The 17968-nt window shown below is 35.3% G+C and overlaps 2 protein-coding genes across 4 annotated transcripts in view; one reads left to right on the forward strand and one right to left on the reverse strand.

The window, feature by feature from the left end:
* Positions 1-17968, forward strand: part of FAM133A (family with sequence similarity 133 member A) — a 48555-nt gene that overhangs the window by 9493 nt on the left and 21094 nt on the right. Inside the window, exons 3-5 of one of the 3 annotated variants that reach the window (XM_079911369.1) lie at positions 7286-7399; positions 11758-11864; positions 14786-14866. The gene's annotated coding sequence lies outside the window, so the exon portion shown is untranslated. The remainder of the gene's footprint in view (positions 1-7285; positions 7400-11757; positions 11865-14785; positions 14867-17968) is intronic. The other 2 variants (XM_079911371.1, XM_079911370.1) reach the window with 2 other exon arrangements.
* On the reverse strand, positions 6473-6935 carry LOC307180843 (transmembrane protein 256-like; the record flags this gene model as incomplete). The annotated part of the gene is made up of 1 exon (XM_079911368.1): positions 6473-6935. The coding sequence occupies one exon, from the start codon at positions 6933-6935 to the stop codon at positions 6594-6596; it is 342 nt and encodes a 113-aa protein (XP_079767494.1). The 3' UTR covers positions 6473-6593.

Raw genomic sequence — 17968 nt, forward strand, 5'->3', positions numbered from 1 at the left:
ACTGCCTGGATTTAAATCCTTCCACTTACTGTCTGTATAACCCTAGACAAGTCACACATCTCCAACTCTCAGTTTTCTTTTAAAAAGAGGATGATGATGGGAATAGCCCTATTGGGTTGTTACATAAGCATTAAGGGGCTAATCTGTGTAAATTTTTTATTCATATGCATAAAGGTTCTATAAGTGCTGTCTGTTATTATACCATTCACAAGGCTGCATAGGGATTCCTATCCCAGTTAAGTAAGTATGATCCAGGGCCAAGGCTAATAAGTTTAATCAGCTTGAGTTGCTGTGTTTTATATGCGAACCATACCTTTCAACTTAGAAGATAAGTTAAATTTGCCTTGTGACCCAAAGTCACGTTTTGTTGTTAAAGTGAGAACTAATATCCTTGGTTTATTGTCCACTGTGGCAGGCTTTTCAGTTAAATTACATGCTTATCATGTAGTAAAGACTAATGCTTCAGCAAATCTAGTTAGTATTAATACTTTCCAGGTGAAGATAGCTAACTTCACTCTTCTGTAACTCATCAATGAAAGAGAAGAGGCGAGGAAATGACATCATGACTAACTACAGTCGAGTAAATGAACAGGATGGCTAATGAACTCATTGTTTTAGTTATCAAAAAATCTATTTAATACAGAGAAAGAAACAAAAAATGCAACCATAAACTCTCCAGATTCATAACTGTGTTTTAGTGACTCTTTTAAAACAGTTGTAACCAAAATTTCAAAATTATGATATTGACCAGTTTTGTCTGTCTTGTTTTATAACCAATGTCTTTCTGTCTAAAAGACTAATTAAGCGTTGTTTGTTTAGAAGTAACCAAATGCTCTAATTAACACAATTTCATTATCTGTCATTGTGAGAATGTGTCTAGCCTTCTTTGGAAGAAAGGTTAAAAATGGCAGAGACAGAATTACATGAATTATTAGACTACATGACCAATTTGCTTACAGTGCTCTCCATGCTGCTCCTTAGCTTCTAATATATGCTATACATAGTGTGTTGAAAAGTCTTCCTGAAAATACTTATCCTATCCCTGTTCTAATCCCAAAGTTTTGCTGATACTCCACTGTCTGGAATCAGATCTGTGCATATAAGCATAAGCTGTATCTGGTGACCTTGGGCAAATTTTTCAACTCCCTTTGCCCCAGTATCCTCATCTGTGAAACGAGGGTACCTTCCTCATAGAACCATGGTGAGCTTTAAATAACATAATACATGTAAAAATACTTTGAACACGGTTAGTGCTCTATCAGTGAATTCTAACTTCCTTACTAAACTTATGTTTTCTAGGAATGCTTGCCCAGTGGGATGTAGTTCTTCAACTCTTCATTTATTTCAGGGCTTATTTACTGAAGCTACATTAAAGTTTTGTATACTTCTTGATAAACATTATAACAGAACCACATAGCCACATTTCTTTTACAAACACACGTTCTTTCCCCAAGTATATTTTAAACTTCCCTAGGACGGGGACTGAGATATTTTCTTGTATGTAACTCTCCATCCTCACACAGAGTATTGCTCTGCACAAGAACAAACTTAGTACTAAAAAACCAACTTCTTGGGCTTCCCTGGTGGCGCAGTGGCTGGGAGTCCACCTGCCGATGCAGGGGACACGGGTTCGTGCCCCGGTCCGGGAAGATCCCACATGCCGCGGAGCGGCTGGGCCCGTGAGCCATGGCCGCTGAGCCTGCGCATCCGGAGCCTGTGCTCCGCAATGGGAGAGGCCACAACAGTGAGAGGCCCGTGTACTGCAAAAAAAAAATAATAAAAAATAAATAAAAATAAAAAAAAACCCAACTTCTTAAACTAATGAACTGGATTCCTGAGAGCAGGAGTGTTTTTACTTGCTGCTGAAGTAAAAAACATTTTTAACCTTTAATTACATCCTACTTTTATTTAACAATTGTCCCATCTCCTAAATATGCCAGATTTACTGGTGCATACCTGCCATGCAGGAAATTACATTAGTACATTTTCAGTATTTAAAAAATTAGTTTTTAGCAACCAACTTCTAAATAAGAGCACCTCACATACTTTATTAATAGCTAGGAGACTATGCAGAGTGTTTAGAAGAAAAATTCTGTAATTTAATGAGGATCTATAATATTAAATTAAAATGCCTCTTAACCCTCTGTTTCATTAGTATTTTCTTTCATAAGACAAGATTTATAGAAAATAATTATCTGAAAGTTTCTTTACAAATAATCGGCATTTAAAGGAAAATATATATCAAAATATCAGGGCATCTCCTTTTAATAAATTGTACTCTGGATATCATAAAAATAGCCACAAATTAAGTTTCAGCTAAGTAAGATGAATAAGCTCTAGAGATCTGTTGTATAATATCGTACATATAGTCAACAATAATGTATTGTACACTTAAAATTTGTTAAGAGGATAGATCTCATGTTAAGAGTCCTTATCACAATAAAATAATTTTTTGAAAAGGCTACTCTGAGAACCAGATATTGTTTGTTACCAGAGCCTTGCTGTTTGAATTAAGCATCTACATGTCACATTGAATTTTCCTTTCTTGTAGCATATTAAGAAACAAATTCCCCAATTTCTTTATTATTTAAAAGGTACTTTTCCTTGGGAAGTCAAGTTTTTTTTTTAACACAAAAAGCAGTTATTGAAGCATTTAAATGATTGGGAAAATGCCAGAAACTAGGGCTTGAGAACACATCTGCCTTGGTAACAGAACAAAAGAGCTGGTTCTCAATATGTGCAAAAGATGCCCACAGTAGAGTGTCAAATGAAAAAACCAAGTTGCAAAGCAATATCTGCAGTATGATCTCATCTATATAAAAAATACATATAAAAAGGTACATATATGGAGTGTGCGTGTGTGTATGTTTTCATACTCATAGAAAAATGTCTGAAAATATACACACCAAACTGATGTAATTAGGTAGAAGAAAAAGCTTTAAACTTTTATTTTCTATTCTGAAGTACTTTTTGAATTTTAAAATAATGAGCATATATTATTTTTGTAACTAAAAAGGAAAAAGTTAAGGCAACAATGAATAACGTTGTTTGCGCAAAGTTTGGGTTGTTGTTTAGTCATGCAAGGTTTATATGGAGAGCTTGAGTACTGTCCCAATTATTGCTTTTGCAAAGTATGAAGTATCTTTTGCTTGAGCAGCACTTATATAGCCTGATCTGTATACATTTCTTTCATTCAAATTGTTTCCTTTCCTCTTATTTCAAAACTCATATTATTTTTCCTATTGACTTGTACAGCCATTTTTAATGGAGAAAATGACTCTTGCTTCTAGAGGCTCAGGTTGCCTGGAAAATGAAGGTCATTAGTAGAATAACCATTCTTCTGAGAAGTTTATTTTTATCTTTGTGGGGAAAACTTAGGCCAATTCTTATAAATAACTATTTGGATTTTGTGATATCCTTTCTTTCCTGTGGTTTTGTGATGGTTTGAAGAAATTTAAAGCCATAAAATATTGCTTGATCATGAAATCACTAGGCAAATTGCATTTTTCTGCAAATGGTGTACATATAATTTAGCTGTAAATGATGTACATTTATAATACGCTTACTAAGAGTTTCTGATTAACTCAGTAAAAGACATAGGCTTACTGGACTGAAATTTGAAATCACTGAACCGAAGTTATTATAAAATAGTAAAAATTAATGGGATGGACATTTCAGAGAGATAGCTATGACAACTGATATTCTAGTTACTGTTCCCGTCTATACTCTCTTGCATTCTAACTGTCATTTCACTATTTCAGACCACTGTCATTTTCCACCTGGATTATTTACCTCATCCTTGTCATCTATCTCCCTACATCAAGCTCTCTTGCTTCCCTTCCAGCCTATATTCTATTGTGAAATTAACCTTTCTAAAATGCCATTTTCATCATATCATACCCTTCTTGAAGATCTACAGTGAATTCTCATTGAAAGGCAGAGTGGTGTAGGGAAAAAAATACCAGTTTTGAAGTCAGACAAACTAGAGTTTGAGTCTTGGTCATGCCATGCAGCCTCTGGTAAGTAATTTTATAGAAATTAGATTCCAGAATCAAACATACCCACATTTGTCACTTGCTAGCTGTCTGGCATTGGGAAGTTACTCACTAACCCACAGACTCTTTATCAGTGGAATGTGGGAAATAATATATAACTATATCAATTAGGACTTTTCAGTTGCAAGCACCATAAATCAACTCTGGCTATTTTATTCAAAGTTTAATTCATTGGAAAATAACAAGGTATCACAGAATCCATGGAAAGCTGGTGAGTCAGGTCTGGAAACAGGCAGGAACTGAAGTAGCTCTGAATACCTAGGAAGCAGAAAACACAAGGGCCTCATAACCAGAATAGTCTAAACATTATGTTGAGGATGAGATAAACTGAAACTTCAGTCACTTTCAATTTAATTGCTTGCCCCTTAACTACAATAGGGTAAGGCCTCTAGTTACAGTCCCACTGGATTCTTCTCAAAAGAAAATCAGTGCTGTGAGACTGAGGGAATGGATACCCAATATCCAACATACAACAAATGCCCACTATGCATATAAACCACAAATCACATAGTAAATGCTCAGTAAATGACTATTTTAACAGAATAAAGTCTGGACAACTTAATCAGGCCTTCATGGCCATTCAATTTCTGACCTCAATCCACTTTTCTAACTTAATTTTCTCCCAAATCCTCTACATAAACCCTGAATTCTCATCTCTGCCCTTCTCAGTCCATTTTCCCTGCCTGAAATCTTCTCAACCTCTCTCACTTTTTAATATCCAACTTATCTCTTCTAAGGCTCAGTTTAGCTCTTTTTCTGATCCTGGAATCACTGGTTTTGTTTCCTCATTTTTTCTTAATCATGGATTGCTTCTTGACATCCTTTTTGAATGGTAGTCTTGTATTTGCTAACTATTTGCCCAGCTTGATTATAAACTCCTTCAGAAGAGAGATCATGTATCATATATTTCTTTGCTTCCTTGATGGCACTGAATCCAGTGTTTTACACATAGTAGGCACTCATAAACTTATGATAAACAAATGCAAGAATTGCAAATTATTAATTTAAATCAGCATTCATTTAATGATCACCTTCTGTAGACTCAGCACTGTGTTGATTGTTTTGAAGGTACAGAAAAAAAAACTATGAAAGTTGCCTTTGATGTAGCTCACAGTCTAATTTAGGAGAGAAAAAAATAAAAGCATGCAGTATCCCAGGAGCAGTTATATTAATAAGTAAAACATATCATGTGAAAATGTTTTATATCAGTATTAAGGGTATGAGAAGATGTAAAAAGCAGGAATAACTAATAGTTATTACAAATGAGAAGGAAAGTTTATTGAGGTGGAAAAGTTAGTTAGCAGGGAGTAGTCTGAAACGTAACTGGATATATGAGGTTAGAACTGGGAAAAAGCTTCACAGTCAGGGCTGGAAATATAGGCTTGTGACTCATTGTTATGTAAGGAGTGTTAGCGTAAATGAAGAAATTATGAAAATATGGTAAGCCTGAGGAAAGCCATGTAGGTGCCATAAAGGAAGTCCACCAAATTATTCCATTTAAAATATCTCTGTGTTTTTTAAAACAGATTTATTGAAATGTAGTATACATACTATAAAATTCACTCTTATTAGTGTATAATTCAATGATTTTAGTAAATTAATAGAATCGTGCAACAATCACTGCAATTCAATTTAAAAATTTTTACATCATCCAAAAATTCTGTGATACTCATTAGCAGTTAATCTCTTCTCCCATGCCCAGGCTTAAGCAAATACTCTTCTGTTTTCTTTCTCTGTAAATTTGCCTTTTCTGTACATTTCATATAAATGGAATCATATAATGTGTGGTCCATTGTGTGTAGCTTCTTTCACTGAGTATGTTTTTAAGGTGTATTCATGTTGTAGCATGTATCAATAGCTTGTTCCTTTTAAGTGATTGATAGTATTCCATTGTGTAAATATATCACATTTTGTTCATCCATTTACTAGGTGATGGACATTTGGATTTTTTCCAGTTTTTTCTTATTATGGATAATGCTACTATGAATAGTTACAACATGCCTCTGTGTGGACATATATTTTTGGACATATATCTTTATCTCTTATGGTTAAATTCCTAAAAGTAAAATGGCTATTATATGATAAATTTATGTTTAACTTGTTAAGAAACTGCAAAATATTTTCCAAAGTGTCTGTACCATATTATGTTCCCACTAACAATGCACAGGTGGTCTGCTTTCTCTGCATCCCCAACACTTAGTACCATTTGTATTTTTTATTATAGCCATTCTAGTGGATATGTAGTAGTTTCTAATTGGGATTTTGATTTACATTTCCCTAATGACTAATGATGTTGCATATCTTTTCATATCCTTTTCAGCTATTCATAACTTGTTTGATGAAATGTCTAATCAAATCATTTGCCTATTTTTAATTAGGTTTTTGTCTTCCTAATAATTATTGAGTTGTAAGAGTTATTCAAATATTCTATATACAAGCTTCTTAGTTTATTATTATTTTTTTAATTTGCCTTTCTCTTTTAATCCCATCCCTGCTCCAATTCTAAAAAATGTCCCCAGAAATTAAACACAAGGAAGCTCAAAGAGCCAAGGCAAGCCAGCCCAAGAGTAGCAGGCTCCTTCCCACAGGGGCCAAAGTATGGGCGCTGGGGTGTCCACTCAGAGCCTGGTAGTTAAAGCTGGTGCAGAAAAAGGTAGTTCCAGAAGCTAGCAGTAACCCTGCCCAGAGGGACTTTCTGCACAGGAGCACCCCTAGCAGGGCCAGGCTGTGTAAAAAGTGGTGTTTGTTGGTCTTGTGAAAGAGCTCCTTCCTGTAGGCATCCAGGAACTGGGCTAAGTGTGCCCCATAGGAGGCCAGGCCTAAGGCCCCCACTCTGGACAAGGCACCCAGACAGCAGAAAGCAGCCCCTGGACTGGCCATGGCTGTGGATCAACAAGCTTTTTATTAGATCTATCATTTGCAAATGCTTTCTTTTAGTTTGTGGCTTGTACTTTTATTTTCTTATTGGTGACTTTTGAGGAGCGAAAGTTGATACATTCAAATTGATCAATTTTTTCTTCTATGTATCATGCTTTCGATATTGTATCTAAGAACTCTCTGCCCTACTCAAGGTCATGAATATTTTCTCCTATATTTTCTCCTAGAAGTTATATATTTTAGCTCTTAAATTTGGGTCTGTGATCCATTTTGTGTTAATTTCTTGTATATGGTACGAATTAAGGGTCTAATTTATTTCTCTAATTTTTTTTTTTTTTGGCCGCACCATGCAGCTTGCGGGATCTTGGTTCTCCAACCAGGGACTGAACCTGTGCCCTCAGCAGTGAAAGCACCGAGTCCTAACCACTGGATTGCCAAGGAATTCCCTCTCTATTTTTTTTTTAAATGTGGGTATCCAGTTGTCCCAACTCCTTTGTTGAAAAAACTATCCTTTCCCCCATTGAATTGTCTTGGTACCTTTGTTGGAAATCTACTGACCATAAATTTTAGAATTTATTTCTGAACTTTGAATTCTGTTCCACTTATCTATATGCCTATCTTTGGGCCAATACTACACTGTCTGATTAACTGTGGCTTTATCTTAAGTTTTGAAATTGGGAAATGTGAGTCCTCCAATTTTGTTCCACATTTTCAAGTTTGTTTTGGCTGTTCTGGTCCCTTGTATTTCCATATGAAATTTAAGATCAGCGCATCAATATCAGTTTCTGCAAAGAAGCCAGCTGGGACTTTGAGAGGGGTTGCATTTAGTCTATCCATCAATTGAGGATGAATTACTATCTTGATAACATTGAGTCTTCCTATATAAGAGCATGAAATATCTATTTATTCAGGTATTCTTTAATTTCTCTCAGCAATGTTTTGTGACTTTTAGTGTATAAGTCCTGACAGAAACTCTGTGCTGAATGAACTGGAGGGTGGAGGGTATGGGAGCAGCTCCAGATCCTAATGCCACAGATTCCCACAGTTTGTACTGCAAGGTCAGTGATGTTTCACGAATAAACACTCCTCAGATGGATATATAGTTTTGGTCAATTTCCAGAGTGCTGAAATGGTTGCTTTTTTAATCTTCTCCAGGTTTATAGTGCTTTTCGGAAATATTTCCTAACCTCCTCACCTAGCCATAGCTGGAAGTTCTAACATGTGTGTATTTTTATGAGAATTTGTGTTCCAAGCACTTCTAATTCCAAAAGCCCGGTGATAGAATATCTATTGAGTTATGCCAATTCATTCAAAAAACATGTTAGGGCTTCCCTGGTGGCGCAGTGGTTGAGAGTCCGCCTGCTGATGCAGGGGACACGGGTTCGTGCCCCGGTTCGGGAAGATCCCACATGCCGCGGAGCGGCTGGGTCCGTGAGCCATGGCCGCTGAGCCTGCGCGTCCGGAGCCTGTGCTCCACAACGGGAGAGGCCACAACAGTGAGAGGCCCGCGTACCGCAAAAAAAAAAAAAAAAAAAAAAAAACCATGTTAAACTACCACTTGTCATGTAAAGACAAAACATATGGGTTACTGAATAATTTTTTTTGTATAGCATTGATTATGTGTTTAGAGTTGTGATGAAACAGTGACTGAAATTGACTACATAATTTAATTCAAATAAACAGATATATCGAGCATTTCTTATGTGTTTGATACCACAGGAAACAATAGATGAATTAATCATTATTGCTACCCTAAAGGAATTCTCCATGTAGCATCAGAGTCTGCAAGTATGCTTCAAGTCTATAAGTCTTCAGAGTCTGAAGTATCAATATCAGGTGGACAGCCAAGTGTGCATCCTTGGAACCCCAGACTCATAATCAACTGCCTTTTCAGAATCTCCATTTGGATGTCTAGCAGACATCTCAAAATTAGCATGTACAGAAATGAATTTGCTCACCCACATTTTACTACTAATCTTCTTTAGTGACCTCATCTCAATAAATGGCACCTCTGTCTAATGAGTTCCAGATACTTGGTAGTTATCCTTGATTTCTTTTTCTCCCTTACCCCATATCCAATCAGTCACCAAGTCCTCTTGCTTCTACCTCCAAAATAGTATCTCATATCTGCTCATTTGTCTCCTACTCTAGTGCCAACATCCTAGTCCAGACCATCTTCATCAACTGCCACCACCCCATCCAAATTATCATACCTGGTCTCCTGCATCCCTTCTTAAACCAAAATATCATTTATTCATACGTGGGGCAAAGTGATCTTTTAAAAATGAATATATGATAACGTCACTTCCCTGCTTAAAATTTTCAGTGGTTCCACATTTGATGTACAATATGTTGCCCAGTTAAGTATGTTATTCAAGAGCCATAGCATTCTAGCCCCAACCTAGTCCAACTAACCGTCATATCTCACCTAGACTAACATTCCTTCTGTATCCAATCTTATCTCCTATCTCTTTTCCACATAGTAGAGAGAATGATTTTTCTAAAATACAAATATGAGCATGTCTCTATTTCTCCTCTATTCAGAACTTTTCCCATGAGTTTTTGGACAAAGTTCAAAATCTTTAGTATTGTCAATAAGGTCCTTCATGATCATGCTCCTGCCCATTTCCTCAGCATTTTCCCATGCCACCATCACCATTAATCATTACCCTCCAGTCATATTAGCCTATTGTTTCTTGATGGAGCCAAGCTCACTCCTGTCTCAGTACCTTCATATATGTTTTTCCTTCTGCTTTGAATTGGCCCTCATCCTCTTTACCTGGCTCATGACTATTCATCTTTCAGGTCTTATTTTAAATCCCTCTTTCAAAGAAAGGTCTTCCCTGATCCCATTTACTAAGTACTAGCTATGTGCTGTTATCAAACCCTATGCATTTTCTTTATAGCACTATCACAGTTTTAATTATATAGTTATTTGTAGGTTATTTATTTAATATGAGTGGTCCTAAAATCTATGAGTTTAGGGACCGTGATTGTATTGTAATGTCACCAGCATTTTCCAGCACAGTGCTGGGCACAGAGTAAGCACTCAATAAATATTGGCTGAATGAATTAGTGAACATGCCATGGAAACATAAAGGAGAAAGAAATTGTTTCCTGCTAGGAGGATCTGGAAAGTTGGGGATTAAAAGAAAGGTATTTTAGGCAAAGGAAACAACATGTTTGTACAAAGTCAAAGAGTTAGGAAAGATACTGGAATATCTGAGGAATAGTGAGGTATTTTATGTGGCTGAAGCATAGGGATTTCAGTGATACATGGAGGAAGAAGAGAGAATAAGAGGAAGAAAATTAAGGAGAAATGAGCTTGGAGAAGCTCAAGATCAGGGTCATTCTGCCAAAGTAAGGAATTCAAATTTAATTAAATAAACATTAGGGAGTGACCAACTTTAAAGAAAGGTGACTAGAGTTAGCAGTGTGGAGGATGGACTGGACACAAAAAAGAGTAAAGAATAATATGTATGCAAGTGGGGTATACGTGATGCACAACATTTGCATAGCAATCTGTATTTTTTATAGCACCCTCCTAAAACCTTACCATTGTATGTGTGTGTGTGTGTGTGTGTGTGTGTGTGTGTGTGTGTAATGTCACTCAGATATCCTTTGATTTCAAAATTTGTCATAGATCCTCCCTTTATGCCCTCATGATATCATGATAATTCTTAATACTAACAATTATAAGAATATGAAATTACATCAGCCTGTAACATTTACCTTTTTGAAGTATGTTCACATATATTACCTTATTTGATTTTCAACCAAACCCATAAAATAGACAGAGACAACTTTTCTTATTTTGTCAATGTGAAGACTGGGCTCACAGAGGCTAAAAGAATAGCCTAAGGTTATATAACTAGTATAGCTAAGATGCAGCATTAGAACCCTTTTCTAAATCTAAGGTCCTTCTCAATTTACCACATATCCATGCATTTTAATACTAATTTTATTGTTTTTGCTTTTCATAACTAATGCTTTTGAATAAAAGTTTCATAATGAGCTTCCATAACTTTGAAGTAACAACAAGGTTAGCTTTCCTCAAGTTGCTCTTTTGAAATACTTCCACAATCTATGAGGCCTAAACAAAGACTGAAAAAAGAATTTCCTAGATAAATGAATTATAAATACAGTCTTCATTAAAAAATAAATGTTGATTATCAGCCAGTGAAAAACACATATTTTAGACCTTTTAAAAAATCTTCAGATAAGAATGAGTGCCCACAGAGAAGAATTGCATTGGGTTGGCAGGAAAGGAATCATCTCATTTGTTTAGAAGGTTAAGATAAGATCAAAAAAAGCAAAAACAAAACCAGACAAAGTGGAGTAGAGATGTAAAAAGATGGAAATGCCAATATGGCTGAACATCTTTTGGGAAAGATGGTACAACATGCTTATCATTTATAGTAATTTCATTTGGAATGTCTTTTTTTAAGACTTTATTTTTTAGAGCAGTTTTAGGTTTACAGCAAAATTGAGAGAAAGGTACAGAGATTTCCTATATACTCTCTGCCCTCCACACATGCATAGCTTCCCCCGTTATCAACATCACTCACCAGAATGGTATTTTTTTTAACCAAAGATGAACCTACACTGACACATCATAATCACCCAAAGTCTACCTTAGGGTTCACTCTTGGTGTTGTACATTCTCTGGGTTTGGATAAATGTATGATGACATGTGTACACCATTATAGTATCATACAGAGTATTTTCACTGCCCTAAAAATCCTCTGTGCTCTGCCTATTCATCTCCCTCCCCCATAGCCCCATCCCTGGCAACCACTGATTTTTTTTTTTATTGTCTCCATAGTTTTGCCTTTTTGCTGTGCAATGGGGTCAAAAACTCAAGGTGAAGTTGAGAAAAATTAAAAGCCATAGAAGATAAGCCACCTGCAAAATTAACCCAAGAGCCTGCTTGTGAGTAGATAATTCAATTTGGAAACACTCAAAGTTTTGGTTGAGCTTCAGGGAGGCATGAATAGAATGTGTTCATAAATTGAAAAGGTAAAATCTAATCAGTTAATGGAAGACTGAATTATTAGAAAGTAAATTACTACATTAGGGAAAATCATAGAACTAGCTGTGAGTTTACAGAAATGGCTAGAAAAGAGAGTGCCCTGATTATCAGATTGGAATACTCTAGTCCCCAACCCAATGGTGGAGATTGGTAGGTAGATCAGATTAAATCTTGAGGCAGTAATCATTAAGAATATTTACTGACTCCTTTTTTAATGATTCCAGGCTCACCATGGTAATTTATGATTGTAATTTTGTTTTGTACATGTATTATCTAATAGATTTAGGATATGCTGGTTATCAAACTGAACATTCCTGTGTTTATAATATTTCCAATTATAAACTAGTGGATGGGCATCTGATTTATACATTGATATAGTGTGACTTTAGTTAGTGTGAACTAGCCTCCCTCATCCTGGTACTACTGGCACACTGATAGAATCGTATAAAGTCTTACATAGATTAAAGCAAATATTATGCCTATATGGAAAAGCATGTGGGTGACATCATTTATCCATTTGTTATCAATTAAAGAACTAGGTGGTGATACAGAATATGCTTATGTTTCCTCTTATTTTTATTGTTTCTTGTTGAAATTTCCTCAGGGCAATGGTTTTTGTACTTTCTACCATAATAACCTGAGGAAATTATTAAAATTACAAATTCAGAGGTCTTACTCCCAGAGACTATGATAATACTTGGTCTGGGATGAAGCATAGGACTCTGCATGTTTAAAAAAATGACCTATATGATTCTGAGCTTGTGCTTCAGTGGACTATACCTTGAATAGCACTGGTCTACAGAAAATTTTTCTATATTTAAATAAGCCTGTGGTTCTTAAAGCGATTGTTCACTGCTGGGCAAAATTTCACAGATTTCTGTTAGGTTTCTGTTAACTGGGTAAACCAGTGACATCTGAAACCAGTTTCAGACCTCTGATTGTTCAGAACTGTGTATGCAAATCACAGTGAACATTGAGGAAGTGGATGACAGCTTTGTAAGGATAACCGACTTGGGGCAGGGCTAAGGAAAGACCAAATGGCTGCCATCTTCACTGTGCTATGTGCTCCAAGGTGAAAAATAGAAAATAAAATCCTCTGAGGTCTTCCCTGTTCAGCAGCAGAAGCAAATAGGTAAGTGATAATGCCGAGGTGTAGCCTAGGTGATATTACCCCCTCCAAAATCTTATCGTCTCCACATAGCTGCCCCAAATGAAACAATCTAAGTAAAAGCAATGTGCTTCCTATGGAAGTGCAACTTTTGAGTCCCTAACTTTCTCTAAGAATCAGATTGCTGCCCCTAAACACCTCTTACATAGAAATTTTCCATCTTACTCTGGAAATCAGGAACTATTTAACTGAGGATATGCAGTTGGAAGAGGATTCAGGAGATGGGGTGAGGGGAAAGTAAGAGCAGGAAATCGGTTGGTAGAGAGTGGTATAGGCTAGGGTGATAAACAGAAAGTGGCAGAATTAGAGTTTGAATCCATCAGACTCCAAAGTCTATATACTTCTTTATTAGATTTTTCTAACATTAGTGTGCATAAGAATCACCTGAAGGCCGTGGTAAAAATATAAGTTCATGACCCCAGAAGTTATGATTTAGTAGGTCTTATATGGAGTCCAGAAATCTATATTTTTATCAAGTATCCCAGATAGCTCTGATGCAGATGGTCAGTGGACATACATCAAGAAACATTTTTTCAGAGGAGTAGTTGTCAAACCATTTGGTTTAAGGATTCCTTTACACTATTAGAAATTACTGAAGACCCCAAGGAGTGTTTGTTTATGTGGGCAAGAATATCTGATATATAATAGTTATTTATATTTGTGGTACTAAAATCTAAAACTGAGAAATTTTAAAAATATTTATTAATCCGTTTTAAAATACCAATAATAAGACCATTAAATTTTAACTAGATAACGTTTTGTGAAAAGTAATTATATTTTCAAAATTAAAAACATTTAATGAACAGACATGTATTAGTTTACGTTTTTAAATCTCTTTAATGCTGACTTAATTATTCTCATATCTGTTTCTACAATTTGTTTAGATATGATGTTTTGGTTGAAGTATATGAAAAAAAATTAGGCCTCACACAAATAACATAGTTGGAAAAAAGAGAAGCCTGCAGACAACTTGAAAAGTTGTTGGAGACTCCCATGGGTCCTGGGGCCACACTTTGAGTTAGTGTCTTAGAGTAATATCTATTATTGCTCTCAGAAAGGGTTATGTTGGTCAGTCTGTGTTGGTCATCAAAGTTTAGGGACACCAAAGAAAGTAGAAAATTAATTTATTCCTTAGACTGTTTTGGGTTGTTAAATTATTTCATAAAATTTACCCCAATATTGCTCTTTTATTAACTTACTTTGTAAATTTGAAAGCACTATAGAAATATAAAATAGGAGTCCAGGTGTTGGGGAAGAATTTTGTTTAAAGAAATTGGGTTTCAGAACAAAGATTCCTTTGAGGGTAGAGGAGTGTCAATTGGCAATGAGGAAGGAATACATTAGGTGACCAATTATAGGTAGGAAAAGGAAAAGTATAAAAGCAGGGAATAATCTGTAGTTACTTATAGTAGATATTTACAATTGAATAAATAACTGTAATGGTGAGAAAGTGCTAATCATAACCTTTTAAGGAGGATTATTACTTTGCCTGAATAAAAGAACCTTTTCTTCTGGTCAGTGTACCTCTTCAAATTTGGTTACATTTTTTTTTTGTACTTTAAGTTTTAGTTCTATAACCTAAAACATACTGCAAACTTATGCAAGTACTTTAACAAATATTATCTCATTTCTTTTCTTTGGTCAAAATGGAAGAAGCTGGAAAGCAGATTGGAAAGAAGCAGCTGGAAAAGTGAGAGGAAAACTGAATGTTTGTAATGTTGGAAGCCATTTGAGGTAAGTGTTTCCAGGAGGAGGGAGTGAGTGATCCAGTCTGTCAATTGATGCTGATTGATGAAGTTAAGATAAAAATGAGAATTCATCATTAGACTTAGTGGCATAGAGGTGATTAATGACCTGGACAACAAAAGTTCTGATGGAGTGGTTGAGGTGAAAGTCCCATGGGTGTGGGTTCAAGAAAGAATGGGAAGAGAAGAGTTGAAAACTGTATACAGTAAGTCCCCTACATATGAAACTTCAAGTTGCAAACTTTCAAAGATGCGAAAATGTGTTCACATGTACAATCACATAAGTTCACGTGTCTGGCGTACAATTGTCACATGCGTGCACCCTCTCCAAGTGGTTGTGCTTTTGTGTACTTTACTGTATAGTACTGTATAGAGTACAGTAGTACAGTATTTTTATTTCAAGCCACTATACTTTTCAAGGTACTATACTATAAGATTAAAGATGTTTTCTTTATTTTTGTGTTTGTTTTTTTATGTACTATTTATGTGAAAAGTATTATAAACCTATTACAGTATGGTACTATATAGCCGATTGTGTTAGTTGGGTACCTAGGACTGACTTTGTTGGACTTACGAATGCGCTTTCAGAATGGAACTCGTTCGTAGGTAGGGGACTTACTGTAAACAGCTCTTTCCAGGAGTTGTAATAAAAAAGAACAACAGAGAAATGGAGCAGTAGATAAAAGGGGAAATAGGGTTAAGACAGGTGGTTTTTATTGGTTCAAATGAAACAGTAGCAGGTTTCTATGCTGTTTTTTTTTTTTAAGAGCTTCAGTAGTGAACACAATACACATAGATCTTTTCCTTATAGAACCCATAATCTAGTGAACAGAAATGGTATTAAACAAATGATTACACAGATAATTAGATAATATTCATTGCAATGAATATTAAAAGAAAAAGCACAAAGTTCTATAAGAGCATAATTGTCAGACTGAACTTTTTCCAGGACATCAGAAAAGACTTCGCTAAATAAATGTTATTCAAGTTGCACTTAGGGAGGGAGAATAGTACTTGCAGAGGCCCTGGGTAGAGTGAATATGGCACATCAGAGATACTGAAAGGCCATTGAATTTGAAGCACAGAGAGGGAGGAGGATGAGTGGGGCAGAAGATAAGGTTGAGGAAATAAGCAGTGACCAGGATTATTTAGGTTGGAGCCCATAGACTCATTTAGGATCTTTTTTATGCCAAGAGTATAGGGATCCTTGACTTTATGTGTTGGCCACAACAAAAGTAAACCAGTCAAAATTGAAATGTAAAAGGTGGAACAGATAGGAAGTAGAATGGAAAGGTGAGTTGCATGACCATTGTTTATACTGCTACAGACAGGACATTAGGCCAAGTCTATTTGTGATTTCATAATCAGTTATCTTCCAATGCAGTCAATTTATTCAGCCTTCAGCTATTGAGAGATTTCTGTCTAACTGATCAAATCATACAGCAAGTAGGTCCAATTTGTTTGTTAAGATAGACAAAAACAACAGATCATTATCATTCCTTACTTCATATCTTCCAATGGCTCTCTCTTTTTCTCTCAAAAATTAATTTATTTTCCAACTTTTTATTATGAAATTTTCAGGCACATAGAAAACTTGAAAGACTTTTGCAGTGAACACCTATACACTCATAACCTAGAGCAAAAAACTTTAATCATTTTGCTGTATTTGCTTTCTTTGTTTTGCTGTACAATTTAAAATTAAGTTTCAGAACTCATGATGCTTCATATGCAATTTCTTCAGTTTGCATCTCCTAAAAATAAGGGAATTCTCTTCCATACTCTTAATATTATAATATTTAAGGTAATTAAAAATAATTCCCTGATGTCATCTAATACCTATCAATATTAGATATCTCTAGGTGTCCCTTCAAAATCATTTTTAACAGCTTTATTTAGGTATAGTTTTCACACCGTGAAAATTATTCATTTTAAATGTAATATTCAATGACTTACTGCAAATTTACAAAAGTTGTGCAGCCATCACCACAATGTAATTTTGGAACATTTCCATCACTCTAAAAAGAAACCTCATATACCTGTTTTTTACTGAACTGGGATAAAATCAAGGTTCATGCATGGCATTTAATTATGTCTCTTTAAATCTTTTTTTCTAGAGCAGTCTTCATTTTTTCTCATGTAATTTTTAGAAAAGACCAGATGTTTGTTTTATAGAATGTCCCATATTCTGGATTTATCTGTGTTTATTTATTACATCATTTAACTTGTTCCTCTGTTTCCCCCATCCCCCAACCACCACCCAGTATTTTCTGTTAAAGTCTTGATTAGTTTCATTCTGACATATTTGGAATAAAGCCCAAATTTGTTAATTATCTCTCTCCTCTAACATGTAAACCCCATGAAGTCATGGACTTTATCTGTCTTGTTTAACACTAGTGCCTGACTCATAGTAGGTTCTCAGTAAACATATTTTGAGTGAATAAGTGAAACACCTACATTCAGATTTTATGTTTTCACCATACAGATTCAATCTTATTTTAACATATTTTTCCATTTTACATTGTATTATTGTCAAAATTAAGTTATGATTTATTTTCCAAGCCAGTAGTAATTCAGGCTGATGAAAAGCAAGTTTTCTTCCATTTCAGCATGCCATAAACATTTTAGGTATTTCTCTAATTTTTAGAATATCAAATTTATTTTCAAGATGAGGAATTTCATGTGCAAACATTTTGGAAGAAATAAGCCAAATAGAGTATAAAGTTTTGATATGACTGCTTATCAGAAGATTTAAGGGATTGTATAAGTAATCTGTCTGCTCACATTCAGGGCTGTTGGGGGATTTGGGGGTAGAATTGACTTCTTCCATAGAGAAAAACAGTTATCTAGAGTTATACTGAGTTGGGAGTAAATCAAGAAAATGTACTGGGATCTTCAGTTTCCTTATTCAGGCAATAATATAGGCAGATTATTTCAGTGTCATTCAAAGGGTGAAAAAGATTCAGGGGAATCTGGGTAAAAATAGCTGACTTCCTAGTGTGGAACTTTCCTGTATTCCTGACTACTGCATGACAACTGCTGCTGGCAATGATATAACAAATAGGTAAAAATAACTGCTGTGACATGTTAAGTG

Source organism: Stenella coeruleoalba (assembly GCF_951394435.1).
Source record: "Stenella coeruleoalba genome assembly, chromosome: X".
Classification (NCBI taxonomy): Eukaryota; Metazoa; Chordata; class Mammalia; order Artiodactyla; family Delphinidae; genus Stenella; species Stenella coeruleoalba.